General features: G+C 53.9%; 2 protein-coding genes across 2 annotated transcripts in view; one reads left to right on the top strand and one right to left on the bottom strand.

The window, feature by feature from the left end:
• The window catches only part of KIF9 (kinesin family member 9), a 23052-nt gene extending 19519 nt beyond the window's left edge, over positions 1-3533 (bottom strand). Inside the window, 5 exon segments of the mRNA XM_039726537.1 lie at positions 338-425; positions 1607-1764; positions 2699-2776; positions 3212-3368; positions 3370-3533. Coding sequence (XP_039582471.1) covers positions 338-425; positions 1607-1764; positions 2699-2776; positions 3212-3368; positions 3370-3446 — 558 coding nt within the window. The 5' untranslated portion in view covers positions 3447-3533.
• Positions 3486-20513, top strand: KLHL18 (kelch like family member 18). The gene is made up of 10 exons (XM_039726467.1): positions 3486-3533; positions 12387-12517; positions 12633-12773; positions 14555-14753; positions 16703-16863; positions 16969-17105; positions 18151-18373; positions 19034-19138; positions 19322-19433; positions 20127-20513. Exons 1-10 carry the CDS (start codon positions 3486-3488, stop codon positions 20511-20513), a joined length of 1644 nt encoding a protein of 547 aa, XP_039582401.1.

Here is a 20513-nt window from a genome sequence, read left to right as displayed (position 1 = left end):
TCAGTGATTTTGTGCCTCAGGGAAATTAATTAAGCAGAGGAAGCAAAGGGAGGAATTTGCATAAGAGGGGATGGAAATAGACTGTGCCAATTTGTGGTTAGCACTGGGAAATCCTCATGGATCAGCCAGCCCCAGTCCTTTGGAGGATTTTCCTGGTGACTGTACCACGGGAATTGTGTTTTCCATCCTTGACAAAACCACAGCCAAGCACGAACACACCAACCAACACCCCCAAAACATTACCCATGGCCTCAGGGGATGGAAAAATCCTGGTTTTCCCTTGGAAAAGCTGAAGCCAAACTCCAAGCCCTTCCCACTCCAGTTTCTTTGGCTGTACCTTGTTGTCTGCCCCGAGCCTGATCACGTCTTGGGCAAAGTGAGGAGTTGGCCTGATCCGCACGAACGCCAGCACCCGCCTTGGTGTTCTGAGGAGAGGGGCAAAAACAAGGGAAAGAACCACCTTGCACCCCTAAACTGAAATTTATATTATTTCTCAGCAAAAGCTGAGGCAGAGGAGTCAAAATTCCAAGCAAAGTGTTGGCGATTATTCAGCTGCAGGTTTTATTCCCCATTAAAAGCTCAAAGTTCCTTCCAGCTTTGTCCTGTTGGAAATCTGAGGGTGTGAAAGAAGAGCCAAACTGATTTTCTGATTTCCTCCTGTGCACCAGGCTCAGGAGTGCTGGAGAACACCAGTTTTCTTCCTATCTTAGCCTTAGGAAGCAAAATATTCACAGGAATGGGAGAGGGATTTTCTTTTGTCACTTTTATTTTAAAAATAATTTCGATTCCCAGTGAACAGCTGATTTTCAGTGTGCTGGAGGAAATATCCACAGGCTGGAGGATGTGCTGAGTGAAACCCCCACGAGGAGGGCTCAGGGATCATCCAGCTGCTGAAGCCCCGTGCTCAGAGGGTTTTTAAATCCCAGGTTTGCCCTCAAACACTTCCTGCAGACAGCCCGTGCTCAATGGTTGTGCAATAAGCAGTGACAGCTTCTGGTTTGGGACAAAATCTTTGGGATTTCTGGTACATCCAGGATTTTTGGGACCTCTCACAGTTTACCTGCTGTAAAATGAGTTGTGGGGGTTGGAGCTGAGCCAGGGTGTCAGGAACAAAGTTCCCTGGGCAGCTGTTATTCACAACAAAATTAAAAAACACAAAAAAACTGGTTTTTTCTACTTGTAAAAAAATCTCCATAACCTTAACAAAAGCCACTTCTTTCCCTAAATAAACTAAAACAAAAAACTGTTCTAAAAATAATAAACTAAATGAAAATTTTAGGTATAATTTCTTTATATTATCAGAAAAAAAATGTGGGGGAGAAGGGAGAGAAGTATTCTGAAAGGTTTATTTTAATTCTCACTACTTTTTTTCCTTTTAACCACTATTAATAAAATTTTCTTTAAACCCTTTTAAAAAATTTAAACCTACTTCACCTTTCTCCTAATCCTACCTCACAAGAAAAAATAAATACACTAGTAATTAACTAATTAACCAATTAACCACCACACTCATCAACATATCCATTTAAATTTTTTTTAATTAAAAAAAAAAAAAACCTTAAATTAACGAATCTAAACCAGTCCACAGGGGAACATTTGGGGCTACCTGGGCCTTTCACCCTCGGGCTCTGTGGAACAGAGCAGTGAGGAGATGATGCTCTCCTGGTCCTCCTCCTTCTTCTCCTTCCCCTTCCCCTGCTCTTGCTCTGGCTCCTGGCCATGCTCCTGCTCCTGCTCCTGGAATCTCACAGAGGCCACAGAAACCTGTCCAAAAACAAAAACAAACCCAAAATCCAGTGTTGGAGCAGCTGGGAATTATTTCTCCAAAGAAAGAAAAGCAGCAGGGAAAGGAGGAAGGGAAAATTTCCTTGGGAAGAACTTCACTAAGAATCAGAGAGAGAACGAATTGTAAATAAAGGACATTTCCCTTGTTGTGCCTTTGGGTACAGCAATCACTGCTGGGTGAGCACCAGGAGAGGGGAGGGGATTCCCAGAGCAGCTGGGGCTGCCCCTGGATGCCTGGCAGTGCCCCAGGCCAGGCTGGGCACTGGGGATTTGTGAAGTTAGATGGCTCCTTGCAGGCATTGAGAGGAACACTGCATGTGTTATGGTGTGTTAATTCTTTTAAGTTGTGTGGTAAATATAAATTTAGGTTATAACATAAAGTTAAAATTGAAACGATGAGATGTAAGGTACATTTTAACTGGCTCAAGAAAAGGGTGAGATAATCCAGAAATTCTTTGCAGAGATAACAGCAACAAAACTCCAAAATCCCAAATAAAATAATGATTGCCTGCTTATCAGGAAAGGCACAAGCTTCTTCTGCCTCCTCCCAGACATGAAAGAGCCAACAAGATGAAGGGGGGGAGTTGGAAATAACCAGAGAAACTCTTTGTTGAAAAGAATTTTTGCATCCTGTATGAGATCTATGGGCTGTGGTTTTAAGGGTTGATCCCTTGTTAGTGGAGGTCCTTTTGGGGCTTCATTTGCTCAGCAAGGCACCCGGACTGTCCGTTTGTCTTTGTTTTTATTGTGCTGACTCTGACTGCCCAAATTCTCATTAATTGTATTCCTATGAAACTTTTCACACTTCAAACCAAGTGATTGGCATTTTTCACAGCCTTGGGGCAGCCCGGGGCAGTGGGAGGTGGGGGGTGGGTTGGAGCCAGGATCCGGGCAGGGCCCGCTGGAATTTTACCCCTTGCTCGCTCTCTGCTTTGGACGCAGAACTCTCACTCTTGTCCTGCCCCTCCGAGCTCTCCTGCTCCTCTTCCTCCTGCCGGGAAAAACACAGGGCATCACCCACACGCCTCCAGAGCCTTGCCAGCGGGAGGATTCCCTTCCCGCAGCTCAGATTTTGGCAGGACTTTGGGGAAAATCCCTCTGGAAGGGATTCACTCATCAGCTGGGGTTTGCCCGGAGCAGCTCCGGCTGCCCCTGGAGCCCCGGGGCAGGGGCTGGGAGCGCCCTGGGCGGGTGGAACGTGTCCCTGCCATGGCAGAGGGAGGACTGGATGCTCCTTAAGCTGCCTCCCAACCGCGTCACGCCGTGTTTCCCTCCAGCGCGTCCCCTGAAGCGTGCGGGGGGCCATGCCCGGGGCAAGGGGGGCCATGCCCGGGGGGCTGATGCCGCCTGCGCGTGGATCCGACCCCCCATCACCCCCTGAGGAGGGGAGGGCGACCCCCCGGGCACCCCCTCGGCCCTGTCCCACCTGCGACCCCTCTGCAGTCGAGTCCGGCGTGGCGTCGGGGGTCGCCATGGCAGCGTCCACTTCCGGGTTCTCTATGGCAACGGCAGCTTCCGGCTTCTCCCGGAAGCGGCCCCGCGTACGGCGGCCGGGCGGGGCCAGCGCGCGGCGGGGGCGAAGCGGGACGGGAGTGGCCGGGACGATGCTGGAAGCGGCGGCGGCGGCGGAGCCGGAGCTGGATGCCGAGGATCTGGTGCATTTCTCGGTGGGAGACCTGCCCAGCCGCGGCTACGGAGTGATGGGCGAGATCCGGCGGCAGGGGAAGCTCTGCGATGTGACGCTCAAGGTGCGGCCCGGCCCCCGGCGGGGGCGAGGGGGCTGCGGAGCGGGGCTGGGGCAGCTCGGGCCTGAGGGACAGCGGGGGAACCCTGGTGGCAGTGAGGGACCCCGACCCCTCAGGGGGCTGCGAGGGCTCGAGGGTCCCCCCCGGTCCCTGAGGGGGAACCTCGACCCCTGAGGAGTCACGGGTTTGGGGAGGGGGGGCTGAGGGAGCTCCCTTGAGGGGGGGCTGAGGGACCCCCAGAGGCTTTGAGGGGGGCTGAGGGACCCCAAAGGCTTTGAGAGAGGCTGAGAGACCCCCACAACCTTTGAGGGGAGGGCTGAGGGTCCCCACAGCCTTTGAGGGGGGCTGAGGGTCCCCACAGCCTTTGAGGGACCCCCACAGCCCTTGGCCCCCCCACACCCCGTGAGGGGGGCTGAGGGACCCCAAAGGCTTTGAGAGAGGCTGAGAGACCCCCACAACCTTTGAGGGGAGGGCTGAGGGTCCCCACAGCCTTTGAGGGACCCCCACAGCCCTTGACCCCCCCACAACCCTTGAGGGGGGCTGAGGGACCCCAAAGGCTTTGAGAGAGGCTGAGAGATCCCAAACCCTTTGAGAGACCCCCAAAGCCTTTGAGGAGAGGGCTGAGGGACCCCCAAAGGCTTTGAGGGACCCCCACAGCCTTTGACCCCCCCACAGCCCTTGAGGGGGGCTGAGGGACCCCAAAGGCTTTGAGGGACCCCCACAGCCTTTGACCCCCCCACAGCCCTTGAGGGGGGCTGAGGGTCCCCAGCCTCAGGAGGGGGAGCCGAGGGACCCCCCCCCTTCATTCCTGGGGACTGAGGGACCTCAGCTCCTGGAGAGGGGACTTGAGGAGCCCCCAGACCCCCGAGGAGGGACCCCAACCCTTAACAGAGGGGGCTGAGGGCCCCCCCAGGCTCTTTTCCAGAGGGAAGGAGGCAGCTGGGGTTGCCCCAGACCCCTCTGGTGGGGGATAAAGGGGGCAGGAGCTGGGCTCTGCCCTCCCCACGGCTTTGGCAGCAGAGGCAGAGCTGAGACCTCCCCCCAAACCCCCTTTGTGGGGTGTCAGGGGCTCCTGGAGCTCCCCAGCCCTGCGGGGTCTCAGAGGGGCTGTGGATCCCGGTTTAGGGACCCCCCTTTCCCTAGGAAACCATTCCCTGACGGGAACATCCAAAGGAACATCCAAAGAAACCCATCCAGGAGCGTGGTGAGGGCTCAGCACCGCGGCCCTGGCCGGGCAGGGTGCCCTGTGCCAGGCAGGAGCTGCTGGAGCCCCTCGGGATTGCAGGAGCTGCTGGAGCCCCTCGGGACTGCAGGAGCTGCTGGAATCCCTCAGGATCGCAGGAGCGGGTGGGCTGGGAGGCACACGCAGCTCTGAGTCACTGCACAATTAACGCAGCGCTTTAATTAACCGGGAAGGTGCTGCCAGCCTACTCAGCCCGCCGGGGTGTGGGGTGGGGAGCATTCCACGGCCGCGGAGGAGGGGCTGAGGCTCCTCTCCCTCCTTCCCTCTGCTGGGTGGTGTTGGTGGCAACCGGGGGAATTCTGGTTTGGGATGCAGCGCGTGGAGGTTTTAGGATTAAACTGGGTGTGGGTGTGGTGGTAAAGGTGACCAGATCCGGGCAGCCCCACGTTTCTGGGGGACAATAGCAGGGGGTTTAGGATCCCGGTGTCGTCTTGGATAAATTGCTCGCCATTGTTTCTAAAATTCCTGTGAATAGTTGTCCATTCCTGTGGATTTTCCAGAGCAAAGAGCTGCTTAAATCCTCTCTATCCCTACAGAGGTTTAAAACATTTTAGGAAAGATCAAAACCATACAGACCAGTTTGGGATGGAAGGGACCTCCAGGATCCTTGGATGTTCAGGGACACCTCCCACTGTCCCAGGTGCTCCAAGCTCCATCCAGCCTGGCCTTGGGCACTGCCAGGGATCCAGGGGCAGCCCCAGCTGCTCTGGGAATTCCATCCCAGCACCTCCCCACTCTCACAGGGAAGAATTCCTTCCCCAAACCCCCAAGACAGATGCCAGCAGCACCTGCCTCATTGTCACTCCTCTGTCCCTGTTGTTTCAGCATTCCAGCTTTCCCTCCTGCACCCACAGCTTGGAATTCCAAGCATTTCATTCATTTCTCTTGAGTCACGCTGTGAAAATGTCCCACCTTGTGCTGCTCCTGCCTCTGGCAGTGCCCAGGGGGAGGGGTTGGTGCAGCCAAGCCCTCCCTGCCCATTCCAGAACTGCTGCTCGGGCTGTGAGCAGGAGTTTTTCCCAGCTGGAAGTTGGGGGTGGCTTTGGGGTCACTCAGGCACCCCAAACTCAGCCAGCACAAAGTGTCCCTGCCCTGGCTTGGGAATGTTTTCCCACTGGAAATCCAGGCTGGGTTCCCAGCAGGGACAGAATTTGGGTGATCCTTACCCTGAAGTAAGGAGGGAATGTGAAGGTCATGGAGCTGCTGCAGGGCTGGAGCCAGGCTGGAGAGCTGGGAATGTTCCCCTGGAAAAGGGAAAGATCCAGGGAGAGCTCAGAGCCCCTGGCAGGGCCTGAAGGGGCTCCAGGAGAGCTGCAGAGGGACTGGGGACAAGGATGGAGGGACAGGACACAGGGAATGGCTCCCACTGCCAGAGGGCAGGGATGGATGGGAGATTGGGAATTGGGAATTCCTGGCTGGGATGGAATTCCCAGAGCAGCTGTGGCTGCCCCTGGATCCCTGGCAGTGCTCAAGGCCAGGCTGGATCACCTGGGACAGTGGGAGGTGTCCCTGCCATGGCAGGGGTGGCACTGGATGATCCTTCAGATCCCTCCCAGCCCAGCCCATTCCAGGATTCCCTGATAAAAGCTTGGATAAACATTCCAAGTCCATCCCAGAGGAACCTCCAGGTGGACCCTGATGCTCCCACACCTCTTCAGTGAATTTATTCCCCCTTTTTTCCACTCCTGCTACTTTCTGTCTGTCCCATCTCTAAACCAAAAAGCTTCCAAGCACCCCTTTGTCCCAGAATTTGGATCTTGATGTGCCCAGTGCTCCAGCTCATGGATTTGGGAAGTTCTTTTCTCTCCCTGCCTCTTTCAGCACTGCTGCTGATGTTCCCTCAGAGCTCCCTTTGGAGCCTCTCCGAAATGTTTAATTAAATATTCATTTATTCATTCACACGTGGATGGACTGCAGGGAGGAGAGGAGGGAGGAGCCACACCTCAGTCTGTGGTTAGTCCTTTTCCTTTGGAAAAAAAAATGGGAATTTTGCTTAGCAAAGCCACATTCCTGCTTTCTTTGAGAGTCACGGGGCTGGGCGTTGGTGTGGCCATAAAATAACCAAGCCAAGTCTCTCCCCAGCTGATCCCCATCCCAGTTGTGTTCTGGGGGGTGAAGCTGTGCTCTCCTCCTCATCCAGTCCTGGTGGTGATGGGAAAGGTGATGGAGATTCCAGCAGGGCAGGGAAACACCAGGCCTGGAATAATCATGGAAAGAGCAGGAAAGAGGCTCTGAGCCTTCTTTTTCTTTTAATTTGATGGAGTTTGAGGCTTTGAACTCCAGCTGTGGACAAGCCAAGGGGCAGAATTCCTCTCTCAGAAGCTCTCCTCCTTATTTTTAGTGGATTTCCAGTCTTCTTCCCCTCACAGCTCCCAACTAAACACTGCAAAACCCCGAGAATTCCGGCTCATGCCTTCGGGCCGTCCTTCCCTGAGCTGCAGATCCTGCTCTGATTTTTAACAGCACAAAAGGAGCTCCTGGCGCTGGTGCTCTTCCTGAGCATTGTTTCTGGGATTGTTTCATCCCTGCAGGATGAAAGCAGCCTGGGCAGCTCTGTTTGCTGGGATGTGCTGTCCGTGCTCCAGGCCGAGCTCCGAGCGCTCTCCGGGGACACATCAGAGGCTGCTGGAATGCAGAAACCAGGGCAAACGGATCCATCCTATTCCTTCCTTACAAATTAACAGGGAATCAATCCCTTCCCAGCTCCTGGCTGCCACTGGAGCTGGGGGAGGATGATCCAAGTGCCAGGCTGGCACCTCCAGAAATCCTGGCCACTCTGTGGCAGCAGGGAAGGGTCGTGCCTCCCCAAATCCTTGGAGAGCAGAGTTGGTGTGAGCTCCTCTTGCTGCTGCAGCTCCTCCTGTGGATCTGAGCCACTCCAATGCCATTTTTCCATGACTGACTCCAAGGCTAATTAGAAAAGTCTCCTAAAATATAACCCAGGTCTGGCAAACTGAAATAATTCCCAGCTGTGGAGAGGGCACAATATTTGCTTTGTGTACAATCCCAATGGCACCGACAGGTCACAGCCCTGGTGGCTTCCCTCCCATCCTGATCCCAGTTTTTCCAGAGCAGACTGTTAACTCCAAACCCCCCAAACTGGAGCAGTTGCACCCCCGAGAGCTGATGCAGAGGTGGAGGAGCCTCTGGATAAGTGGAATTCCAGACAGCTCAGGCTGCCTGCCTGATCCCAGCAGGACCCTTGAAAACCCAGTGCAGTGCCTGGTTGCAGCATGTTTGGGAGATCCTCCAGGAAAACAGCCCTGGAAAGAGAGGGAATGTCTGTTTTATGGGAGAGATTGGAAGAGCAGATGATGCATTTTGCACCAGAGAGCTGCAGGTGAGGCTGTGATTCCAACCTTGTCACCCTGCAGACAGGAATTCTTTGGGATTCTACCTGGACGTGATTCCCTTGAGCTCTCGGCTGCCATCAGCTCTCCCCTTACAGAAATATGAGGATTTTTACTTCCAGGATAACACAAAATTCCTTTTTGCTGTCCCTTCAGGAGCACTGTGGAGGGCAGGGCTGATCCCTGTCCCTGTGGGAAGTGGAGGGACTGGAATTCCAAAAAGCAGTTGGGTTTCTCTGAGCTGGCAGGGAATTCTCTGGGATGTTGTACATCCAGAGGGGATGTGTCCTCTCCTTCAAAGGAACTGCTCACCATTCTCATGGAATCCTGGAATGGTCTGGGCTGGGGGGACCTTCAGGATCATCCCATTCCCACCAGGTGTCCAGGGACACCTCCCACCATTCCAGGCTGCTCCAAGCCCTGTCCAGCCTGGCCTGGGACACTGCCAGGGATCCAGGGGCAGCCACAGCTGCTCTGGGAATTCCTTCCCCATATCCCATCCATCCCTGCCCTCTGGCAGTGGGAAGCCATTCAGAATTCCCTCTTTCCTGTGCCCACACTGGGGGATCAGCCCAGGGCACGGGGGGTTCTGGCCCCAAATCTTTCCCTTCTCATTGTCCCCCTTGTCCCCCCAGCCTGGCTTTGTGTTTGGGATTGTCCTGATGCAGCTGCATCCCGTTACCTGTCCCTGGCAAAGCAGGGCTGGGAGGGGTTGGACACCAGCTCTGCTTCTGCTCTGGCCTCCCCAGTGCCAACAGCTCTCAGAAAAGATGGATTTGGGGTTTTCTGGGGCCTCTGCAGCACAAAACCCAGCGAGCTCTCAGCGCTGCAGGGCGGTGACGTCAGGAACACAAGAAATGCCTTTCTGCCACCTACACCCTTCTCCTTGCAGAAAGGCTCCTTGTGCCCTGGAATTTCTTAGCATGTGGGGGTGTCCAGGGCCAGATTCCTTTGTCACCCACTCAGAAGGGAATTCCAGGATTCCTGGGCTCAGGAGGGATGCTTGCAAAGCTCCTTCTTGTGAAAAACAGAATCTTAGAAAGATCTAAAACTATAATTTTAAAACAGAACATCCTGGAATGGTAGCAGGAAGAGGATGAGCTCTTTCCCACTTTCTCCTTAGGTGACTCCCTCAGGAAAGTGCATTAATTTAGTCATGGAAAGGGAGAACATTTGGCTCTGGAGGTAAGGAGCCCTTTTTTGGAAAGAAGACATGAGGATGAGCTGAATGGACTCATCCTTGGAAGGATTTTCCATATTCCAGAGGAAAATCTTGTCCTTTTCCTGCAGCAGGAAATGCAGCTGTTCCCTGGGGACTCGCCTTGAAGCGCTGATGGAATGAACACAGTGATGCTTTTAGAGCAAAGATCCCAATTTCTCCATCTCCCCAGGGGCTCTCCACCATTCCAGGAGCAAGTTCCAAAGAGAAGGAATCCCAGCTTTTGTCTTGCCCAGCAGCAGGGAATATTTCCCAGTCTGGGAGCACCTGGAGGGGCAGCACTGCGCAATCCCAGACCCCAGGGATTTCATCCCAGTGCTGATTTCATCCCCCAGGAATCTTGCAGGATGCCTGGGGATGTTTGCTCTGCAGGGCCCAGCTGTGTAGGAGCCACAGGACCCCCCCTGAGCCTCCTTTTCTCCAGGCTGAGCCCCTTCCCAGCTCCCTCAGGAGTTTTCCAGCCCCTTCCCTGGACACCCTCCAGCTCCTCAATGTCACTCTTGTCATGAGGGGCCCAGAGCTGCCACCTGGGCTGTGTAATTTACACTTATTTTCTGAAATAAGGGCCTTTTTCTCCTCCTTGGGTCACACTACAGGCTTGGGGTTTGTGTAAATATAACCTTGGTGTTGAAATTCCTGTTATCTTTAGTTATAAAGATAATTTTGCCTATAAATAGAAGGTCACTGTATGCATTTGAAGCAGGTGTTTCACTTTAAGAGGTGCCTGTTCAATTTTAGCACCACGTTTCATTTATTAAAAAGCTGAAATGAGATTTGGACAGTTGTGATTTTTGGCAGCTTGGGCTTGGGGGGAAATGAAAGTCAAGTAAAATGTTGCTTTTCTTGCACGCTCAGCCTGAATGGGAGCACTCATCCAAACAAACCAAATGAACTGTTCCAGTTGGAGTGAATTCCTCACAGGATTTCAGAGATAAGAGGAGGCCTTGTTCTCTCACCTCTCAGAAACAGCAGAAGGAAAACTGGACTTTGTGTGTTGGGATGTTTGAGACACGTGGGAAGGGATTTCCCAGCAGCATGCAGGGTATCAATAATGGGATTTATTGTGGATAAATCACTGGGTTGGGCCAGGAGCAGCTCTGAGGGAATGGCCTCATCCATGGGGAAGGGATGGGCTGGAAGTGCTGCTGAGCCTCCAGGCTGGAATGGGGACAGGCCAGTTTGTCCCCTTGGTCACCCAGGCCGTGGCTGCTCCTGCATTGTGGGAATTGGAAAGATAAAAATCCTCACAAACACAAAAGAGTTTGATTTACAGCCTTAGAAGAAGCCTGGATTGAGGTGAAAGCAAGGTACACATAACAGAGAAATTAGAAACTTATGTTTCTATAAGTTATAGATATCTATAACCTTCTATCAGTTATGTTATAAGTAACATAAGTTATAGTAAAAATAGTAGTTAAAGTAGTTATAGTAAAAATAAGTTCTAAGTAAGTTATATGTAAAGTTATAAGTAAAACTGTAAATTATAAGTAAAAATATATCTTAAATAAGCAAGAAATTGTATTAGATAAGAGTTTTATAATATAATAATGTAGTAATGTGATTATTTAGAATGAACTAAGAGTTTAGATATTGAATAGGAACATAAGTGTGTACATGTAATCAGACCTTATTAGACAAAAGTATCCATACTGCAGTAGAAAATAATAAAGGTAATAAGTTAAAAAACCAAAACATACTCTATAACAACTGTCCATTAAATTAGAAAACTATATACTGCCTTACAACAAAGAACTTATTACCATCTTAGGCTATGGCTGACTGCTTGCTATGTTATAAATCTCATAACCTTTGAGACTGGTGACAATAAATCACTCTTAATCTAATCATAATCCCATCCCTTCCATTAATGAGATGAATGGACTCATCCTTGGAAGGATTTTCCATATTCCACAGGAAAATCTTGTCCTTCCAATCCCTTCCATTTGAGACTGATGTTACCTAGACAATAAATCACTCTTAATCTAATCATAATCCCATTCTTTCCATTAATGCAAGAACAACTGCACTGTGCCAGCCCTTCCCAGTGGGAATTGCCCAACCCAGAGCTCCATCCAGCAGAGTGTCCTGAGGGATTTCCCCATCCCGAGCAGCACCTGGGGACACACAGGGTCCTCACCTGGCAGGGAGGGAGGGAGTGAAAATCCCAGGGAAAGGATGTGGGATGGGGCTGTCAGCTCTCAGGTTCTGGAATCGTTTCCCTTTATGGCCTTGCCTTATGGAATTTTGTTATTTTTGTGTTTCTAAAGCTCTGGCCAGGCTGGAGTTTGTGCTGTCTGTGTGGGAATCCATTCTGCCAACATTTCTTCCCCTCCAGGACCAGGGAAGAGCCCTGGAGCTCCATCCCCTCGTGGGATGCTGCATGTTGGAATCCAAAATGCAGGGAACTCTCAGAACTCTGGGCCTGTAAGCTTAGAATTAAACCAGGATTTGATCTGAGACCTTGGAAAAGGCTCCCAAACTGAGGTGCTAGAAACAAGAATGTGGATTTACAGTTTAAAGCAGAGACATATTAAGCTAAGTAAAGGAAAGTTTAGAGTTTTAGAGTTCAAGATATAAAAATAAAAGCAGCTACAGAGGTAAACAAGGAGTTTAAAATGCAGTACTGTGGGTTTGTGTGCCATAACATGATTGGCTAAGAAAGCTCACACTGTAGGATAAGACAAAAGATTTAAGGATGTAATATTAATATTTAGGATATAATTAAGGATATCACGGTTAAGGACAAAATAGTTAAGGTCAAAGACACACATATCCTTGTTGGCAGTGTTTTATTGGTTAATAAATCCTTAAAAGGTCTTTAACTGAGGGTCTTGTGCCCTTCTGAGCCGTGCAGTGAAGATGTGAGCTGAGCCCCCCTTCCTACCTGTGCAGAACAAAATAAACCACATCAACAAAACCAACTCAGAGGTCCTGTCTCAAATTCCTGCCAAAGCTCCCCAGAGGTGAATTACCCAACTGCAGGGAATCCCTGGGGCAGAGGCTGGTGCTGATCCCTCCTCCCTCCCTGTTCTCCCTGGTTGTAGGTGGGCGACCATAAGTTCAGCGCTCACCGGATCGTGCTGGCAGCTTCCATCCCCTACTTCCACGCCATGTTCACCAACGACATGATGGAGTGCAAGCAGGATGAGATTGTCATGCAGGGCATGGATCCCAGGTAAAACCCCCGGGGGACATCCCAGGGCTCAGAGCCTGTTCTCAGTGTGAGTGATCCCACAAACATCCTGCTGTTGGAACTCAGAGCATTTTCTGCCCTTTCTCCCCGTTTTCAGCGCGCTGGAGGCTCTGATCAACTTTGCCTACAACGGTCACCTGGCCATAGACCAGCAGAACGTGCAGTCCCTGCTCATGGGGGCGAGCTTCCTGCAGCTGCAGAACATCAAGGACGCTTGTTGCACCTTCCTCAGGGAGAGGTGAGGGGCTGGGGGGATCCTGGGGGGATTCCAGGGGAATTCTGGGGGGATTCCAGCTGCTCCCCAGCAGCAGCGAGGTTCAGCCACCTGTGTCCAGCTTTGGGGGAGCAGGATGTGTTCTTCTAGAAGGATGAGGAGTGTGCATCCCAAAACTTGGCATCTGTGGAGTTATGGAGCACTAAATGGGTTGGGAGGGTTGTTAAAGCCCATCCTGTTCCACCCCTGCCATGGCAGGGGCACCTTCCACTGCCCCAGGCTGCTCCAAGCCCCAGTGTCCAGCCTGGCCTTGGGCACTGCCAGGGATCCAAGGTCAGCCACAGCTTCTCTGGGAATTCCATCCCAGCCAGGAATTCCTTCCCAAGATCCCATCCATCCCTGCCCTCTAGCAGTGGGAAGCCATGCCCCCTTCTCCTGCCATTCTCATTCCCTTCAGAATAACCTATCACTCCTTCACAGGGACACAGTAAAAGACTTTGGCCAGCCACAGGAATCAACATCCAGAGCAAAACTGAGGAGACATTTCCCTTTCTGGGAGCCCATCCTGGCAGGAATTGCCCTTCCTGCTGCTGTGTGTGCTAAAGGGGAGGAACACAGTGCCTCAGCCCAGGAGCTGGACAGGAAACTGTGGCACAGCCCTAAATTGGTCCCAGGTTTTTCAATTTCCTCACTGGTGTTTGGCTGTGAGGCTGTTCCAGCAGCATGGTGTGGAAATGGAAAGTTGGGATACTCTTTGTCCACGTTCCACATGGATTCTCAGCCCTGCCAGGGAGTCTGACGTGTTCACTTCTCCCAGCCTGGCTTCTCTGCAGCTGCTCAGGACATTCCGTGGTGTGATGTCAAACACACCCACCAAATACAGGGACTGGCCACCAAAAGTCTCCCAAATCCACCGGGAGCAGCCAGGTGTCCTAAGTGAAGTCCTGGCTTTGAGTGCACAGCTGCCAGTTTGGTTAATAACCAAAAATTAGTGGGTTCTGGCCACCCTGGAGAGCTGGGACATGGACACTGAGCTCTCCTTCTTAAGTGGAATTGAGAATTGGGATATTTTTAGGCAGCTGTGTTGTAAGCAAGCCCTCAGAGTCACCCTCATGTGACAGTTCCCCACCCAGCAGCACAAGGACCTGGAGCTGCTGCAGGGCTGGGGCCAGGCTGGGAGAGCTGGGAATGTTCCCCTGGAGAGGAGAAGCTCCAGGGAGAGCTCAGAGCCCCTGGCAGGGCCTGAAGGGGCTCCAGGAGAGCTGGAGAGGGACTGGGGACAAGGATGGAGGGACAGGACACAGGGAATGGCTCCCACTGCCACAGGGCAGGGATGGATGGGAGATTGGGAATTGGGAATTCCTGGCTGTGAGGGTGAGGAGGAACTGGCACAGGGTGCCAAGGGAAACTGTGGATGCTCCCAGAGCCACCTGGATCTTTCCAATGCTTCTTTGGCAGGAACGGGGGACATTTGTGTTTTCCATCCTCTGGCTCTGCCTTGGATTCACCTGGAGCTCCCTGTGCAGATCAGCTCCTGGGTGAGCTGGAATGGGCCATCACTGGAGAGGACACATCTTCCACTGCACTGTGTGTCCTCCTGTGCTTCCCAGAATCCTGGAGTGGTTTGGGTTGGAAGGGAGCTAAAATCCCATCCCATTCCACCCTGCCATGGCAGGGACACCTCCCACTATCGCAGACTGCTCCAAGCCCCAATGTCCAACCTGGCCTTGGGCACTCCCAGAGATCCAGCCATCTTCTCTTCCATGAACATGACATTCCTGCTCTCTCCTCCTCCCCTTTCCCAGGCTTCATCCCAAGAACTGCCTGGGCGTGCGGCAGTTTGCAGAGACCATGATGTGCACGGTGCTCTACGACGCTGCCAACAGCTTCATCCACCAGCACTTCGTGGAGGTCTCCATGTCCGAGGAGTTCCTGGCCCTGCCCTTTGAGGACGTCCTGGAGCTCGTTTCCAGGGATGAGCTCAACGTCAAGTCTGAAGAGCAGGTGGGTCCCTGGTGCAGGGCTTGGCCAAGGAAGGTTTGACCTTGAGGGGTTTCTTGCTGCTTGGGAATGGGAATGGGAATTGTCCTGTTCCTGAGTGAAGCTGAGATGTCCTAGCACAGTGGGGACACTCAGAGGTGCTGGACAGAGCTGTGATGGTTTCCTGTGCCTGCTCCAGACTGACTTGTTCCTTCTTTTGTTCCTAAACAAAAGAAGGCCGGGCTTTTTTAGGATCACAGAATCACAGAGGTTGGAAAAGCCCTCGGAGAGCATCAAGTCCAACACTTCCCCCAGCACTGCCAAGGCCATCACTGACCAATGCCCCCAAGTGCCACATCCACATGGCTTTTAAATCCCTGCAGGGATGGGGACTCCACCATGCCCTGGGCAGCTGGGCCACATTTGGACAGCCCTTCCCATGAAGGAATTTTTCCAAATTCCCACCTAAACCTCTGCTGGGACAACATGAGGCTGTTTTCTCTCCTTCTGTCCCTTGTTCATGGGAGAAGAGCTGGAATCCCACCTGGCTGCACCCTCCTGTCAGGGAGTTTGTGGGAGTGAGAGGAGTTTAGGGTGTTCCCACAGCCTTGAGAATCCATGGATGTGGGCTGACACTGAGCAGGGAAAACAGAGCCTGTCCTTGAGCCTGGAAATCTGTCCTGCTGTTCCTGAGGAGGTGACAAAGGCAGAGCAGACTTCCAGCTTCTCCTTCTAGGGTAAAAATGTGCTTCTTTAATCAGGCTTAGGGAGGGAGGGGACTCTGCCCCACATTCCAGCCACATTCCTGTGTCATACCAAGAATTCCTCACTCTGTTTCTCCCAGAGCAGGTAGGATCCAAAGAGTCCATCCTGGGGACGTCCCCTTGCCCTGGCTACTGTCAGCCCCACCCTTCAGAGATTCCAGTAGCACCCTGTAGAGTGGAAGAGAGTTGGTTTGGGGTTTTTAATCCCTGTGGTGCTGTTGGAGAAGCATTTTTGCACTGGGAAGTTTGGGAATTGTGTTGGGAGAGAGTCCAGGTGCCACTATGCAAGAAAGAGTTGATGACTTTGTTCTGGTCAGTCGTAAAAGCTGCAGTAACTTTAATGGGGAGTCCTGTGAACCCAGGAATGTGGATCCCAAATTAAGCTGGGACCAGGGCACCAGGATCCTTTTGTAGCTGGAGTCATCCAGTGGTGCTTCAGAGAGGGGCTTCACTTCCAGTGTCTGGGATGGAGCCTGAAGGGACCAGCTCAGCTCCAGGTGTCTCCAGTGTAGTCATCCAGAGATGGATCCCTGTCATGAAACCTGTCTCCTGGTTCTCATGGAGCAGAACCATTCCCCATCTTCTTTCCCAGTTTGCAGATTTGTGTCACTAAATAAACACAGTTTTGTGTTCAGCCAAAATCCTCCTTGCAGCTCCCTCATCTCCCTGCAAACTTCTGTGCTGAATGTCCCATCCCACAGGAGAGGAGATCAGGATTGTCAGAGGCAGGGAAAGAAACCTGCATGGAGCCAGGCTGGGAGAGCTGGGAATGTTCCTCTGGAGAGGAGAAGGCTCCAGGCAGAGCTCAGAGCCCCTGGCAGGGCCTGAAGGGGCTCCAGGGAGCTGGAGAGGGACTGGGGACAAGGCATGGAGGGACAGGACACAGGGAATGGCTCCCACTGCCAGAGGGCAGGGATGGATGGGAGATTGGGAAGTAGCAATTGTTCCATGGGAGGGTGGGGAGGGGCTGGGATGGAATTCCCAGAGCAGCTGTGGCTGCCCCTGGATCCCTGGAAGTGTCCACAGCCAGGCTGAACAGGGCTTGGAGCAGCCTGGGACAGTGGGAGGTGTCCCTGCCATGGCAGGGGTGGCCCTGGATGATCCTTGAAGTTCCTCCCACCCCAAACCATTCCAAGATTCCATGTCATTTCCATTCCCATCCACCTGTACACCCCCAAACTCCACCTTGCCACTGCTGTCTCCTGGCAGGTGTTTGAGGCTGCCCTGGCCTGGATCAGGTACGACAGGGAGCAGAGGGAACCCTTCCTGCCCGAGCTGCTGTCCAAGATCCGGCTGCCGCTGTGCCGGCCGCAGTTCCTCACCGACCGCGTGCAGCAGGACGACCTGGTCCGCTGCTGCCACAAGTGCAGGTGAGGCTGGGCCACGGAGCCAGCAGGGTGCCAGAGGCAGATCCTGCAATCTCAGACTCCAGGCAGTCAGATCTCCTCTCTCATGCTCCACCATTGGATTTTCAGGGATCTGGTGGACGAAGCCAAGGATTACCACCTGATGCCGGAGCGGCGGCCGCACCTGCCGGCGTTCAAGACGCGGCCGCGGTGCTGCACGTCCATCGCGGGGCTGATCTACGCCGTGGGGGGGCTCAACTCAGCAGGTACCTTGCAGTGGAAAGACCACCAGGGGCTGGGTGGGACGGTGGGATGCTGGAATTCCCTCCTGTGGAAGCATGGAGCAGTTTTTTGTCCTCCATGCAGCACTTTGACCCTTCCAGGGAAACCCTCAGGGTGGTTGTGCTCGTAGTTTAACATCTTCTGAGATCTTGTCCAGGTGAGGTTTATTTAGGACATACTCCTAAAGGCTTTGAGGATGGTGTCCTGGCCTGGAGCCCCAAGCAGGACTTGCAGGGATCTCCACAATGTTGTTGGGATTGTGGGATCACAACACTTTGACATGAGCCTCACCATGGCATAAAAAGAGAACAGAAAGTGACCAAGGAAAAACCTTCTGCGCTCCCCGGAAGCAGCGACACCACAGATGGGACTTGCAGGTCTCTGCTGCCCCTTGGAGGACAGTGGAGGTGCCACTTCCACAGAGGGATCTTGTCCAGGCTCCTCGTGCAGAGCACAGCAGAGCTTGGAAATGTTTCCCGATCTTTTGGAGTGTGGGAACAATGGGAATTGTTCAGAGCGGGATCTCTGAGGGTGAGCAGGGATATGTGGCTGGGAAATGTCTCTGTGGGAGCAGGAAGGCTGGAATAGGATGTGAGAGCCCAGGATAGGACAGAGAATCCCAGAATGGTCTGGGTTGGAAGGGACCTTAATGATCATCCCATTCCATGCCCTGCCATGCCAGGGACACCTGCCACTATCCCAGGCTGCTCCAGCCTGGCCTTGGGCACTTCCAGGGATCCAGGGGCAGCCCCAGGTGCTCTGGGAATTCCATCCCAGGGCCAGGGCCTCGCTTCCCTCACAGGGAAGAATTTCTTGCCCCAACCCAGGTGCAGCACTTTGCCCTTGGCCTTGTTGAATCTCACAAGGTTCCCATTCCTTTTTTCCCCAGATATTAAGCAGCCAAATTCCCCACGCCAGCTCCATCTTCAGGTGCACAGCACCACCCCCTTACCCCTCTACCCCCCCATCACCATCTCAGGGCTTCATCAGGTCTCCCCCTTTTAATTTGAGTAGCAAATTTCTATGCAGGCGACTCTCTGAACGTGGTGGAGGTGTTTGACCCCATTGCCAACCGCTGGGAGAAGTGCCAGCCCATGGCCACGGCGCGCAGCCGCGTCGGCGTGGCCGTGGTCAACGGGCTGCTCTACGCCATCGGCGGCTACGACGGCCAGCTGAGGCTCAGCACCGTGGAGGTCTACAACCCAGACACCGACTCCTGGTCCAAAGTGGAAAGCATGAACAGTAAGAGGAGGTACGTGCAGCTCACAGGGAGGAGGCTTCTGGAAAAGCAAGGAATAATGAGGTTGGAGGAAGAGTTGGGGTGGTGGGCGCCCAGCAGTGTGTGTTGGGGGAAAAATGGGAAAGGAGGAGTGGGGCAGTGTGGAGGCAGCTGGGATTTCCTTGGTGTGCAGCCCCAGTGGGGGCCGGGCTCTGCCCCCAGGAAACAGGGACAGGACAAGGGGAAATGGCCTCAAGCTGTGCCAGGGGAGTTCAGGTTGGATGCAGGGAAGATTCCTCCTGGAAGGGGTTGTCCAGCCCTGGCCCAGGCTGTGCAGGGCAGGGGTAGAGGGTGTACACGCCCCTCACTTGGTTTCTCTGGAGCTCCCTCAGCCACTTCTGGTGCTCCAGCCCCTTCCCCAGCTCCATTCCATTCTCTGGACACGCTCCAGCCCCCCAATGTCTTTTTCTCTTATGAGGGACCCAAATCCACACCAGGATTTGAGGTGCTCCTGCCATGAGCACCTTTCTCCTTTGTGAGCTCAGAGTTCAGGTGGGACTGGGCAGTTTGGAGGTGAATCCAGGGAAAAGGCACTTTGGTGGGATGCCACAGGCAGAGCATGTTGGGTCACCCTGTTGGGGACAGGGTGACAGCACCTCCAGCCACCTCAGAGGGTCCTGCTGTTCCTTGCAGTGCCATGGGGACAGTGGTGCTGGATGGGCAGATCTACGTGTGTGGTGGCTACGATGGAAACTCTTCCCTCAACTCGGTGGAGTCCTATTCTCCAGAAACAAACAAGTAAGAGCCCTTGGTGTCCCAGAGCTTTTCCAGGAGGTTCCCCTCCAGCATTCCATGTCCTGGCACCGCTGGGCACCTGGCCTGTGAGAATGGTTTGAATAAGGAGTGGGGAAAGATGGTAGAATCCAGCACTAGAAAAGCATGGAATAATCTGTGGGAGAACCTCTTCCCTCTCCCTGCCAGGTGGACAGCAGTGACCCCCATGAGCTCCAACCGCAGCGCTGCCGGAGTCACCGTGTTCGAGGGCCGGATCTACGTGTCCGGAGGGCACGACGGGCTCCAGATCTTCAACAGTGTAAGGCCCTGGCCAGGGCTCAGCCCCTGCACCTCAGCGTGGGGCTGGGAGGCTCCGTGTCCTTTCCCTGGCCATCCAAACAGCCCCGAGTGGTTGTGCCAACAAATTGTGTCACTTCCACCCGTAACAGAAAAACCTGAGGTGGAACAGAAGTGACTCATTTATCCCCTGGGGCCATGGAGATGTTCTGAGGGCTGGAGCCCTTTGGATATGGAGACAGGCTGGGAGAGAAGAGAAGGCTCCAGAGAGACCTCAGAGCCCCCTGCAGGGCCTAAAGGGGCTCCAGGAGAGCTGGAGAGGGACTGGGACAAGGGATGGCTTGGGGTGCCCAGAGCAGCTGTGGCTGCCCCTGGATCCCTGGCAGTGCCCAAGGCCAGGCTGAGCAGGGCTGGGAGCAGCCTGGGACAGTGGGAGGTGTCCCTGCCATGGCAGGGGTGGCTTTAAGGCCCCTTCCAACCCAAACCCTTCAGGCACCATCCCACAGCAGCTGAACTTTTAACTGAAGGCAGTTCAGTCCTTTCAGCTCCTTCAGCTGCTCCAGACCCTTCCCTTCCCTGTCTTACCCCAAGAAACCCAACACTGCCCCCGCTTTGGCGCTGCCCCAGCAGTGCCAGCCCCACAGGGGATGCCCCAGGGCAATTCCCAAGGCAGCATCACCCCTGACTTACTCCACGTGCTCCTCCTCCGTGGCAGGTGGAGTACTACAACCCGCACACGTCCAGCTGGCACGCGGTGGCGCCCATGCTGAACAAGCGGTGCCGGCACGGCGCGGCCGCGCTGGGCAGCCGCATGTTCGTCTGCGGCGGCTACGACGGCTCCGGCTTCCTGAGCGCCGCCGAGGTCTACAGCTCCATGGCCGACCAGTGGTACCTGATCGTGCCCATGAACACGCGCCGCAGCCGCGTCTCCCTGGTGGCCAACTGCGGCCGGCTCTACGCCGTGGGCGGCTACGACGGACAGTCCAACCTGAGCTCGGTGGAGATGTACGACCCCGAGACCAACCGCTGGACGTTCATGGCGCCCATGGTGTGCCACGAGGGCGGCGTGGGCGTGGGCTGCGTGCCGCTCCTCACCATCTGA

The sequence above is a fragment of the Passer montanus genome, unplaced genomic scaffold, assembly GCF_014805655.1.
Source record: "Passer montanus isolate IOZ18808 unplaced genomic scaffold, ASM1480565v1 scaffold59, whole genome shotgun sequence".
NCBI lineage: Eukaryota > Metazoa > Chordata > Aves > Passeriformes > Passeridae > Passer > Passer montanus.
Note: the sequence above shows the minus strand (reverse complement) of the source record. Positions and strands in the feature narration are given on the sequence as shown.